Genomic DNA, 12880 nt, shown 5'->3' on the forward strand with positions numbered 1-12880 from the left:
TATCCCTCAGTTTGATCACACTTGTTTATTGCTTCATTTCAAAATTATTTACCCCTCATCGCTAGTATAGATTAATATTTTGATTAAAATGTCATCCTTTTTTTTTCAAACATCTTTTTACAAATAATGTCTCATTTGAGATCTCCACGTTCAAAAGAATCACATAGTAGTAAAATCCCCTTTTCAAAGGTAGATGTATACGATGATAATGGTAGTATGCCACCTGATACTAGGGTGCTTACTCCCATCCATTGTCAATTGCCATCTTTTGTTCAGAGTTGTATCGTTCAGCATGCCTTGCATCAATACCTCGCATTGTTTGAACAAAATAATATCTTGGTTCCACTGATGAGAAGATGGGTTTCAGATACTGCTGGAGACAGAGTTCCATCTTTCGAGAAACTGCTCACGCTCGCATTGGTTTGCAAATCATGGTTTAAATATGTTTCATGTCGACTCACTCGATTCAATGCAGCTTGGAAAGGCGATTGTAGTAAATTCGATAAGTTAGAAAGTCGTCTTATCCTCCCAACACCGTGGTCACTCTACCACGTTGATAATATTCTCAGACTAACAATCCAAGAGCTTGGTTGGAACGATGAACAAAAGTCTAATGAAGATAGAATGGACATTGTGTGTGACTATATTGACAATTTCCCAAATCTCACAATCATTGTCATTCGAACTCAAGTTGGTGATTGGGTGGTTGACTGTCTAGCCGAGAGATATCCACATATCGATATTCATGTCAAAGTTGATTTTCATCGTAAATTCCTCTACGACTTTGGTGCTGAAGAGATTACCATTGACTATGACTTTTCGAAATTTAAAAACATAAAGTCTATCAAAATGAAAGTTAAACAAGTGAAGATGGAAGGTGACAAGAAAATAGTGACAGAAAACTTTTACAATGTTGTTAGATGGTGGCAAACAGATTCGATTAATCTTCGCTTCGAATATGGATGGGGCGACGAGGATCCCAGAATACATACTAGATACAACACACTCTTTAGAATCAAGACACTCAGACACTTGAGAATTGATGATGATTTAATAGAACTACGTGATTTACTCGTTGCCGTCAGCGAATGTCCACATATTAAATCATTGGCGGTTGCTATTTCCTTCTGTCATCTTGGTGCCAGTGAAGATGGTCATGGACTTTGTAAATGTTATGGTATCAACGAGCATAGTGGTGTCCCCCTGGATGATCCAGAGAACTGGAACAGAGTATGCAAAGCACTGGCTTCCAATCAAACTATCAAAAGACTTTCCCTTAGAAATTGGTGTCACCACTATGCAAAACATAGAAAGATCACCCCAGAATCTCAACAAGCATTTGCTCAGATATGGGCATTGAACACAACGATTAAATACCTCTTGCTTGACAGTATGAGATTAATTGTTTGCTCGCAACTCTTTGAGTCATTCGAAATCAATAAGACCATCACCCACCTCTTGCTCCACAACTGTATTCGAGATGACTATCGACTAGAGTTGTCTTTCATGAAATTCGCGCAAAACAACCAGACAATCACTTTCCTATCGCTATTTAATAATCATGTATCAGGTGGCTATCAATATGATATTGAAGAGGCATTTAAAACCAACGAAACGATTACTCATTTGATATTACCGGATCACATGGAAGCAAGTAAGCGATTATTCGAATGTCTCATTGAGAAAGACAAGATACAGTACTTGGGATTGTCTTCAAGTCTCAGGAGGGGTGTTGCATACGAAACCAAGAATCACACCCAAGAATATCGAACCACATCGAAATCACTTTGCAATCTCTTTTATTATGCCAATAGTTTTGTTGTGCCCAGAGATCGCACATTATCGAATTCTCTATGGAATGATGTAATCAATCTAATAAAATAAACAAACCAATAATAATCAACAGTCATTAATTTAAATCATTAAAAATAAAATAAAATAAAGAATTATTACAATCAAAATGATTTGAATCATACTCTAAAACCATCAGATTGACAAAACATTGTCATCTTATTCATTGTTTTCATCATAACAAACAAACAAACAAACAAAAATTCATATAAATAAAACATCGATCTATTGATCAATTGAAAGAAAAATTTATCCTGTAAAAAAAAACTTATTTTAAATTAAATAACTAATATAGATTTAATGCATTAAATAAAAATAAAATCAATACAATCAAATCAACTCTTAGTGTTACTACTACTACCACCACAACTTTCACTGATGTAAATGGTGGTGTTTTTATTTATTTATTTTTGTTTGTTTGTTTGAGATAGATGGTGTTGTTTTGTGCCAACAACACACAAATAAATACTTACTTTCTTTCTTTGTTTGTTACTCCCAACCACCATACCATCATCAATCATCACACTCTCACTGGCAAACTATGAAACCATTTAATATATAGAGGGTGGGTAGCAGATTAGCAGTGGTATTCGTGATAAGCGCAGTTGATTTGATAGTTTATTTGAATGTGAGTTTAATATATTAGGCTAAAGTTTGTTTAAATTTATTTCTTTCTTCATTTTCTTTCTTTTGATGATAGTGTGTGTTGCGTTGCGTTGTGTTGCTGTGTTAAACTTGAAACAAACAAACAAAGGAGGGAACGTTGATGTGTTGTATTGATTGGGTATAGTGATTATATATGGTTTGAAACAAACAAAATAAATAGAAAGAAAGAAAAATGAAAGTAATTTAAGGACGTGAGATGAATTCCAATTTAGAAAACACAACATTTATATTTACAAAAGAGTTAAATGCCATTTTATTTGTTGTTTTAATATTGTTTAACATTGTGTATCTTTTGATCAAGAAGAAGAAAAAGAACAAATATAAATTTTATGTTTTTTATAGTTGGTGTTGAATTGCATTGTGTTTTTGCTTGGTGTATCATCTCGTTGATTATTCATTAAATCAACACACAACTATTCAATCAATACCATCACCATCACCGTTATCTTAATCCTTTTCAATCAATCCATCAACATCATCAAAATCAACATCTATTACTAGTTTAACTTTTCTATAAATTAAAACAAACCTTTCATAACATCACTTTGTTTATTTTTATTATTAGAAATAATATTATTGCAATTATTTATTTATTTATTTATTTATTATAAAAGTAACAAATTTAAATATTATAAAATGTTGTGTTTAGATAATAATGTTACACTTTGGAAAAAAGAAGAACAAAAATGGCTAAAAGATATTTTTAGAAATATGTATAAAGACTATTCAATGTTGGAACTTCAACAACAATGTATACGAGTTGAACAATGTACAGTCACTTTAATCCAATCAACTCCAACACAAGATGAATCCGACCGACTAATGAAAATCGCAATCAATTCTGAAGGCAAAATCAATGGAATGGTTGGATGGTATGATATTGCCGATTCCAACGAAGAAGCACTCCTCGCACTACAAGAGCGCTACAAAAAGTCAATCATTAGCGTGGAACATCGACCACTGCTCATTGGTTTGTGTCCAATGATCGACGATCTCCAAGAGGAATGGCTAATCTCGAGAGAGGTGCGTCCACTCATTAAATACATGATCGAGAGAAACCTGATATTCGAAGCACGCGTCAAACCTCAACATCTCGAGCACATCTATAAATTCCTGAAAGCCTATCCAAAGTTGCGAGCTATCCTCGATTTCATTGGTCGTCCCAACACCGAAGACCGTTTGAAACAATGGAAGTCCGATATCAAAGCTATTGCCAGTGTCTCCAAGAATGTAGTATGCAAACTCTCTGGTATCTACAGCGAGACACTCAAACAATCGAATCGAAATGCAAAGTTTGGTGAGATCTTTTATAAGGTTTCACCGTTGATCCGACACCTTGTAAAAACCTTTGGTGCCAAGAGAACTATGTGGGCATCCGATTGGCCATCGGCATCACTAACCCAGCAGGAATGGAATGATTTCCTGAAAGATTGTTTCAAGGGACTGAAAACTTCACAGATATTCGATATCTTCTTTGTCAACTCATCATTATTTTATGGTGAAAAATATAATAGCTAAATATTAGTTAAAAACAAAATAATAAAATTAATTTTTTTTTTACGAACTTTATAAAAAAATAATGGTAAATGTGATTGAATTAATTGCAAATAAAGAAAATCATAATGAAACAATATGTGAGGAATACAAAAAAATAGAAAGGTTGTAATTAATCTTAAAAAAAAAAACAATAATAAAGAAACCATGGTGTGATTGAAGATGATTATGTAGAATTAGATTCATTTGCAAGTCTTAGCAAACTGTTCAAGTACTAAATAACCATAGCTAAAAAGTTTGTTTCAACTCTATTTTTTTCCAGTTTTAGTATTTTTTGTGTGCTTTAAAAAAAAGAAAAACACAAAAAATTTCTTAAAAAAAATGGAAAAATTTAATTTAAAAGAAAGGTGGTATTGCGATGAATCATCAAACCACTTAACCTTTCTTATCTGTTGATTATTTATAACAAACTAAATCTTATTCCTATTCTTTTTTATTTTTTGATAATTTTTTATTTTATTTTTTTGTAACAATCCTAAAATAAACAATTTATTTTAGTAATGTCAGAAATACAAGATGAAAAGCAAAATATTATTGTCGACAATAATGTCAGCAAAGATAATATAGTTGTAGATGAAAATGTTAGAGTAGTTGAAGAACAGCAACAACAACAACAACAATCAAACTCTGAAGTACAAAAAGAAGAAGAAGAAAAAGTTGAATCAAATGAAAATAGTAAGATAAAATCAAATAAATTCAATAAAGATGATTATGAAAGATTAATAACTGATCCTATTACAATATCAATCATGGAGGTATGTCATGTCTTTTAGTTATAACTTTAAAACAATATTGTTGGTTTTATTAATTTTTGTTATTATTACTCCTCTATCTATTAATAGGATGCTGTAATTTCGACTTGTGGACATTCATTCGATAGAAATTCAATTGAAGGTTGGTTGAAAAGACAGCCGAATTGTCCATTGTGTAAAAAACCATTGACAATCAAAGATCTGACACCCAACTATACATTGAGAGAGTTGATTCAACAGTTTGATAAGTTGCAGGAGATAGAACTTGAAAATGACGATCCAAGTAAAAGAGTAATCGATAGCAAAGAACAACAGGAGATTGCATCTCAAATCTCTAGTATGTTAGATCAACTTACAGTTCTCTCAAGTAAAATCAACCCAAACAACAACAACAATAATAATATCAACAGCAGCAGCAACAACAATGTAAATACAAATGTAAATATATTACCAAAACCAAAGAAAGATATAGTCATAAGAGAATTATTAGAGAATGAATGTAGTTTAGCAGCAAAACTAATGGAAACATCTTGTCACAATGGTAAAGTACTAAAAAGCTATTATGAATCAACCTACTTTAAAAATCAATTATTAATATAATCTAATTACAATGTGTGTATTATAACAAATCAAAACAGATCCATTTATGAATTATTTCTTTCAAGATGTTTATTGGAAGAAATCAGGTGGTGAATGGTATTGTGAAAAGATGTTAAGCTATGCTGTCAAACGTGCAAGAGTATGGGGTCTATTCTACAAGAATAGCGCATCGGAATCAAGAAAGTTATCTGGTTTAATGATTTGTCAACCTCCAGGTCAAATCGGTGTTTGTAAGTAAACAAAAGATATTAATACAGAAATAAAAAAAAAATAGAACTAACATTCTAACTTTTATAATAATAATAATAATAATAATAATAATAATAATAATTTTACAGCTGTTATGGAGATGGTTAAAGTTGGATTTGCAGCAGCACCTTTAAAGATGGGAATGGGTCCACTCTCGAGAGTGTTGGCTATGTTTGACCTCTCAGAGAAGACGCATCAACAGCTAACTAGAGATACACCACACTGGTATATCAACTGTATATGTATAGATCCTCAGTTCCAAAATCAAACAATCGGTACTGAACTCATAGACACTGTAATAAAACTGGCAGACTCTCAGAAAGTTGCAATCTATACAGACACAGCAAGTCTTTCGAGTCTTAGATTTTTCGATCGATTAGGTTTCAAAGTTTTAAGACATGTTGTAAGTTATAATCAACAATTTAAACTGTTGCAAAAAAAAAAAAATATCTATCTAATCAATCTATTTTTAATAATAATATGTTCAAATTAATCTAGAGTCCATCGTTTTGTCCATTTTGGGCACTTATGAGATATCCTCAATCAGAATAGTTAGATTAGATTACTTATTAATTGTATAACTAACAGAAAGAAAATCAAATCAATGAATTAATTTGTAAATATCTACTGTTTTTTTTTGTATCTAAATCTTTTTAATAAACCAATTGATGTTGCATCGTTCGCGGCAGAATAGATTTCAATTTCATCTGTACCCACACATTATTTGCATCACTAAAATAATAATAATTATTTATTGATATACTAGAAGAGTACAACATATCATCACTCAACATTGGAAAGGATCGAAAAGTCATCAGCGGATCATTGAATAATATAGAAAATGAAAGAGTCTGGTTTAAAGATTTGTCAACCCCAGGTCAAATGGTGTTTGTAAGTATATCTTTTTGTACAAAAAAAGTTAATAGTACTACTTATGAGATATCGTCAAACAGATTAGATTGATCAAATACTTATAAAATGTCACATATAACCACAAAAAAAAAAAAAAAAATCTAACAATCAATAATCAATTAATTACTTTCTGCTCTATAAATATATTGCATTACAACGACCTACAAACAATAATTTACGGTGACTTCAAACTTTATAAACAACAATAGCTAAAAAAAAGATTGAAAAAAAAAAAAATTGTGAAATGTGGTGTTTTTTTTTCACAGATTTATTACCCAATCGACAAACATGTTGTGAGTTGAAGTTATCATGATGCAAAAATTTTAATTCCGCTGTGACCAATGACTACATAATTGATTAGTTTTTATGACTCATGAGGAATGGTTTGCACAAACCCCTACAATAACTAATCAGATTTTAATTTATTGTAAAAATATGAATTTTTTTTTTGTTTCTTTAAGTTTAAAATCAGTAAACTGTTTTGTTTATTAATATAACAAACACACCATTGATAATTTATAGATTAATTAATTTTATTTATAGTTTATTTATTTAATAGTATTGTTTGTTTAAATATTTTGTTATTATTTTATTATGGGTAAATCTAAAAACTTAGAAGATGTTGGTGAAACTTTACCACATGAAACAGTAGCTCATACAACTACGACAACCACCAATGCTACTTCAGCTGCTGCCGAAGATGGCGAAGAAGGTGGAACTCTCATTGGAAGTATTATCAAGAATATCAAGGTAGGAGGTGACTTGACATCGATTAACATTGCTGGTTCACTTGTATTGCCGAAATCAAGTGTCTGCTATTTCTCTGAGAATTCCTCCCCATTCTTTAATATATTAATAAAGTAAGTATCTTTTAATACATTTGTAATCAATAGGTTTTAAAAACCAACAATATTAACAACAAACAAACAAACAAACAAACAGATGTAATGATATTGAAGATGATTATCAAAGAATGCTTGAAGTATTTAAATATCTTATGACAACAAGATGGTTACCAAAAGAACTTACAAAGTATGTTAATTGAATTGAATCAAATTGTTAGATTTACTTAACATTTCTATACTTTATAAAAGAAAACCATTGAATCCAGTACTTGGTGAAACATTTGAGGCTAATGTAAAGTATTCTGATTCAGATGCAGAGATTACCGCTTTTGCAGAGCAGATATCTCATCATCCACCATGTACATCATCGGAGATCTACTGTAGAAAGGCAGGTATCAAAGTAAACTATTTCACACCGGTCAAAGTCAACTTTATGGGTACATACATCAAACTGACGCTTGACGGTGCCGTCCAAATTCATTTCGAAAAGTTTGGTGAAACCTTCTCCTGTACATCGCCACCAGTAGCTATTCGTCTATTCCGTGGTTTCAGCGAGTATGCTGGTGAATCAGTACTCACCTCCTCAAAGAGTAAATATAGAATTAAAGCAACCTATTATCCAAAAGTAAGTAATAGTAATAGTAGTAAATAGTAGATAGAAAAAGTAAACTAACATAATATTGTATATTATTATTATTATTTTTTATTATAAATATATAGCCATTATTAGTTGGTCATTATAATTGTTTGGAGGCAACAGTTTATAATGGTGAGGAAAAGATACAGAGGATCAAAGGTCAATGGGATGAAGAGTTAAAGATTGCACCCTACAAAGATAAGAAAGCAGAGTACAAGACGTTCTACAATAAGAAGGAATATACACCGGGTGAAGTTGTTCAGGTCAGCGCAGACAAACAACTACCTACCAACTCGAATGTCGTATGGGGTGCTCTCTTTGATGCTATAAAGACAGGTCAACCCGGTAAAGCGATCAACAAGGAGAAGACCAAGGTAGAAGAAGAACAACGAAGAAAAGCTGCCGAAAGAAAAGAAAAGAATGAACAATGGAAACCCGCTCACTTTACTCAAGATAGAGATGGTTTCTGGTCATTGAATCCCGAACTTCACAAATAAAATGAAGTTGTAACCATAGAAATAATTTATTGCTTACCATCATAAACATAAGTATTGTAATGTAATATAATGTAACGCCACAACAATAAAATAAAACAAATGAATTTAAACTAAATTAAATTAAATTAAATTAAACTTTTTGTGTAATTAAAATCAAGGATCATACAATCTCATCCTAACACAAAATTGTATTAATCAAAAAATTAAAACAAGATCTTTGAATGGTCTGATATTCGAAAAAAGGTTGATGGTTGAAGATCGATAAAATAATAAACTAAAATTTATTTTTAGATATAATTATAGTACTTTATAAATCATGATTTTCTCAATATTGTTTTTTATTAAGAAATAAAAGTATAAAAGTATCATTTACTTTGTAAACTATACTAAATCTCTAAAAATCTATACAATATTTCAAAACAAAACATGTTAAACCATCGATCAAAAATTAAAAGACATCGCTCGTATTTCTTCACAAAAAAATATATTGTGGAAAGATTCAGTTTGGAAGAAACGTAGGTAGTTGAATAGATCAATCTGGTTCGATTTTTTGTTGTTTGTCGAAAAAAAAAACAAAATTGTTTTGTTGTGCAAAGAGAAAGACACAACCTTGTCTTATTGGGCACCCAAAAAACCCAGCATGATTTCATTATTTATCAAACCTCTCGTTGTGACCACAAATCACAACTCGCGACAAAATGAAAAAAATATATATTTTTAGATTTTAAAATAAAATAAAAAAAAAACTAAAAATTATAGGGTCGTCATAGGCAAAAAAAACCATTTTTTAATCAAATTAATAGAAAACTATAATATTTTCATAGTTTTTTTTTAAATTTTTTTTTATGTTAAACTTTGATGATCATTTTTTCTATCTAAATAATTGATATATCAGAATCTCTAGATTTTGGTGAAATTTTTTTTTAAAAAATATTGTCATTGCGATTAATATAGTAATTGAAAAGAGCACTCGTTTCATAAGCTGCAAATTCAAAGATTGCAGAAACAAAACGAGAATGACATGATACGATAGGGTGTCAGGTGGGCAGACTATCTAAATTATTATAATGATTCAATTTTTTCATTAAAACTGAACTTTTGTTAATTTAATATTAAAATTTAAGTAAAATATTTTTTTTGTTGATTTTCAATTTACCCTCAAAACTTACATCATCCCATCCCTATTTAAATAAATAAGAAATCTAAAATCATTTTTATTTTTTCTTATTATTATTATTAATTAATATTTGTAATACTTTATATTTGTAAAGCTACAATTTTATATCTTTTTTTATTTTCTAAATTATTATTAGTTTATATATAAATATATTTTTACCACCAATTGAAAAAAAACAAAGATGAATAGAAAATTATTGGTATCTGTTTTGTTTGTTGGAATGATTGTTGTATCAAGTGCTACTCAATATTTCCTATTCCAACAATTCACCGACCGTGATTGTTCGATTGGAAATGATGTCTATGCTTCATACCATGTCGCTGGACAATGTTATGACAGTAAGTTGTACACTTGTTTCGATAATGGTACTGCTATTCTCCAAGTATTTTCAGCTCCAGATTGCTCTGGTTTCTCTACCAGCTCCAGAAGCTTTGACCTTGCAGAATGTAACTATGGTTTCTCCATTAAGTGTACCGAGCAAATTGTAGTTCCAAACAATACCCTTGCCAGCTATGCTTATTCTGAACCATTGTGCCAAGGATCAGAGTTGTCAGTCAAGTATCAACGTACCAATACCTGTTTCTCTGGTAGTTCAATTACCTGCAACGGAACAACCCAAACCTACAACTATTTCGATAGTATGGATTGCTCTGGTTCACCATCTATCATCAACGAAGTCACCACCCAAGACTTTTGTCCAGAGGCTGCAGGAATCATCCAAACTAGAGAGATTTGTCAATAAAGCAATAGTATCAACAACAAACAATTCAATTATTTTAAATAAAAATAGTTATTCACAAATTAAATAATTGTGAATCAATCATTAAAATAACTTTATTATTTTCTTACAAATGTTAAAAGTGAAGAATCCAAATTGATTTCAAAAAGAGATTGCAGTTTTGGTGTGAATTTATGCTTTTGTGCTATTGATTTACGATTGCATATGACCTTGTGAATGGTCGAATTGATTTCGAGCATTTCAAATAGACGTTGGAATATCTCTTTGTTTAGGTTGACATAGAGTGTCAGAGTTTGGAGGGTCGTATTCTTTGTGAGACCGAGCATGATATTCTCCATTTCAAGAGGAGTGTCACCATAGTTGTTTGTCACTGTTAGATGCTTCACCGATCTGTTTAGTGCCAACATGAATCCAAGTTCTTTTATATCCATAAGCTGGCTTGTCTTTGCTATACTTAACGATGTCAACTCGTCATGTGATTCCAAAGCAGTCATTATCTTTGAGAATACTGTGGAGCATTCGTTTTGTTCGTGAAGCAATGTCAAACTCTTCAACTGGCTTGGTAAGACAAACTTCTCGAGGAATATATTATTACAATTGGCAATCAACATGTTTTGTGTTAACAGCTTCAATGTAAGATCGGTAACGGAGGACTGCTTGTGGATTCTCTTATAGACTAGATCTGTTGTTGGTAGAGCAGAGTACAGATTAGCGATGGTTTTGTTCGATATCAGGAATTGGAGAAACTCTTGACTAGCCAATGGTAAAGCACATGAAAAGTTTCTTAATATGTCCAAGTTGTTCAAGAAACTCCATGGAATTTCACTTTCTTTGGTAAACTTGGTTTCGATATTCAGGCTGTCTACTCTCGGTAGCTTGGTTGAATCGGAGAACAATCGTTGCATCAACACTGGATGCAGATCGATGGAGAGTTTACGAAGCTTGAGGTCACAGAGCGATTGGATAAAAGTGACAAGTCCACCGTGGTGTTCATAGGGATCGGCAGCACTATGCCAAGTAGCAATGACAGTAAGTTTCGAGATGAAAGGAAGTAGTGGATTCAGCGATTGGAGCGACTGTTCGGATATTTGTTCGGTGGCTTGTATCAACAGTTTATTTAAACAATGTTTTCTTTGTTTCGATTGGATGGCAAAGACTCGCTCAACAAATTTCGGAAACAAAACAGAGTTGAGAGTACTCGGGCTAAGCACCAGTAGTTTCAACTTTGAAAAGCATTGTGTGTCAAAGACTTCTTGACTCACTGGCAATGTTACACTTTGTTGACCAGATAGTCGGTAATATCTAGAGGAAGAGGGTAAAAGTCTGACGTTCAGCCTGTAGATTTCAGTCAGTAACGAATGGTGACTAATCAATTCATCTTGAAAAGTCTGTCGATAATCATTTAAATAGTACTCGTAGACAATACCATTGTTTCTACTTGTGTGACGACCAATGATTTCAAACCACTGTTTGCACACCAATGCCAAAGCTTCTTTCTCTTTATTCTTTATATTATCAATCCATATATATTGAATGAGTGCTTTATAAATAATTAAAGGTAATTGAATTGTATTATTATTATTTGTTGGAGTCTCCATCGGAAATAATAAAAAAGATTGATTGATTTTTCAGTCATCACATCAGTGATTTGTGTCATTTTAAAAATTTTATTAAATTGATTTAAAAAAAAAATTTGTGGTGTTGTTTTTGATTGAAGGAATTCTTGATGCAAAAAAAAAGGTAGCTCTTGGGCTGGAGACACTAAATATTAGTATTTTTTTTTTTTGGCAATTTTGAAACTTTTAGATACCTCGTATCACCTAGGATCGAGTTTACAGATTCGATTGCTGTAACTGAGTTGATGATAACTGTTAGAAGGATGGTGTTATCTTGGCCAAGTATGTTAGGACCTAAGGAAGGTTGGTTCAAGTCGATTAGGTTTCCCAATGGTTTGGTTAACTATCAATGCTTTTGTACTCTACGCTGGGGTTAAAAGGCCCTCGGTTATCGATGTCAAGTTTGTCTGGTTACTCTAATATGATTTTACCTTTAGAGTTTTTTTTTTTTTTTTTTTTTAGGTCCATTGCATTAAGGAGGTGTTTTTATCACCTCCTCACGAGTTCGTGTCAATGCATTGCCCGTGGGCTCTTAGGACATCAGTTTTTTATATACGTTACGGTAGCGGGGAAACTTAGTCATTACCGAGCCTCGAACCCATGAAGGCTAATCGATAAATTCAAAAAAGTCTGTATGTATATTTTGAGTCTACATCTTGACTATATTGTTGTATTTATCGCTAGGAAGGATGAATCGAACACCTATCACGCTAGTGATCCAGGGATTTGAAGTCCCAGCTGCTTCCCAAAGCAGGTCATCCCAGCACTGACTAATCGAGTAGTCG

The 12880-nt window shown here is 31.8% G+C and overlaps 8 protein-coding genes across 8 annotated transcripts; 6 read left to right on the forward strand and 2 right to left on the reverse strand.

Annotated features, from left to right (window-relative positions):
- Positions 1-126: 126 nt before the first annotated feature.
- PPL_06134 (uncharacterized protein) lies at positions 127-1884 on the forward strand (the record flags this gene model as incomplete). Its single annotated transcript, XM_020576998.1, has 1 exon — positions 127-1884. The coding sequence occupies one exon, from the start codon at positions 127-129 to the stop codon at positions 1882-1884; it is 1758 nt and encodes a 585-aa protein (XP_020433018.1).
- Positions 1885-2700: 816 nt separating this feature from the next.
- On the reverse strand, positions 2701-2769 carry PPL_06135 (uncharacterized protein; the record flags this gene model as incomplete). Its single annotated transcript, XM_077398158.1, has 1 exon — positions 2701-2769. The coding sequence occupies one exon, from the start codon at positions 2767-2769 to the stop codon at positions 2701-2703; it is 69 nt and encodes a 22-aa protein (XP_077254273.1).
- A 384-nt stretch (positions 2770-3153) lies between these two features.
- Positions 3154-4035, forward strand: PPL_06136 (amidohydrolase family protein; the record flags this gene model as incomplete). The annotated part of the gene is made up of 1 exon (XM_020576999.1): positions 3154-4035. The coding sequence occupies one exon, from the start codon at positions 3154-3156 to the stop codon at positions 4033-4035; it is 882 nt and encodes a 293-aa protein (XP_020433019.1).
- A 536-nt stretch (positions 4036-4571) lies between these two features.
- PPL_06137 (uncharacterized protein) lies at positions 4572-6224 on the forward strand (the record flags this gene model as incomplete). Its single annotated transcript, XM_020577000.1, has 5 exons — positions 4572-4826; positions 4914-5364; positions 5489-5653; positions 5762-6075; positions 6171-6224. 5 exons carry the CDS (start codon positions 4572-4574, stop codon positions 6222-6224), a joined length of 1239 nt encoding a protein of 412 aa, XP_020433020.1.
- A 954-nt stretch (positions 6225-7178) lies between these two features.
- Positions 7179-8563, forward strand: osbE (oxysterol binding family protein; the record flags this gene model as incomplete). The annotated part of the gene is made up of 4 exons (XM_020577001.1): positions 7179-7444; positions 7527-7616; positions 7679-8054; positions 8150-8563. 4 exons carry the CDS (start codon positions 7179-7181, stop codon positions 8561-8563), a joined length of 1146 nt encoding a protein of 381 aa, XP_020433021.1.
- Positions 8564-9921: 1358 nt separating this feature from the next.
- On the forward strand, positions 9922-10482 carry PPL_06139 (DUF3430 domain-containing protein; the record flags this gene model as incomplete). The annotated part of the gene is made up of 1 exon (XM_020577002.1): positions 9922-10482. One exon carries the CDS (start codon positions 9922-9924, stop codon positions 10480-10482), a length of 561 nt encoding a protein of 186 aa, XP_020433022.1.
- A 95-nt stretch (positions 10483-10577) lies between these two features.
- On the reverse strand, positions 10578-12077 carry PPL_06140 (uncharacterized protein; the record flags this gene model as incomplete). Its single annotated transcript, XM_020577003.1, has 1 exon — positions 10578-12077. The coding sequence occupies one exon, from the start codon at positions 12075-12077 to the stop codon at positions 10578-10580; it is 1500 nt and encodes a 499-aa protein (XP_020433023.1).
- Positions 12078-12425: 348 nt separating this feature from the next.
- Positions 12426-12674, forward strand: PPL_06141 (uncharacterized protein; the record flags this gene model as incomplete). Its single annotated transcript, XM_020577004.1, has 2 exons — positions 12426-12500; positions 12558-12674. The coding sequence occupies 2 exons, from the start codon at positions 12426-12428 to the stop codon at positions 12672-12674; spliced, it is 192 nt and encodes a 63-aa protein (XP_020433024.1).
- Between the last annotated feature and the right edge of the window lie 206 nt (positions 12675-12880).

The sequence above is a fragment of the Heterostelium album genome (assembly GCF_000004825.1).
Source record: "Heterostelium album PN500 unplaced genomic scaffold PPL_contig14, whole genome shotgun sequence".
NCBI lineage: Eukaryota > Evosea > Eumycetozoa > Acytosteliales > Acytosteliaceae > Heterostelium > Heterostelium album.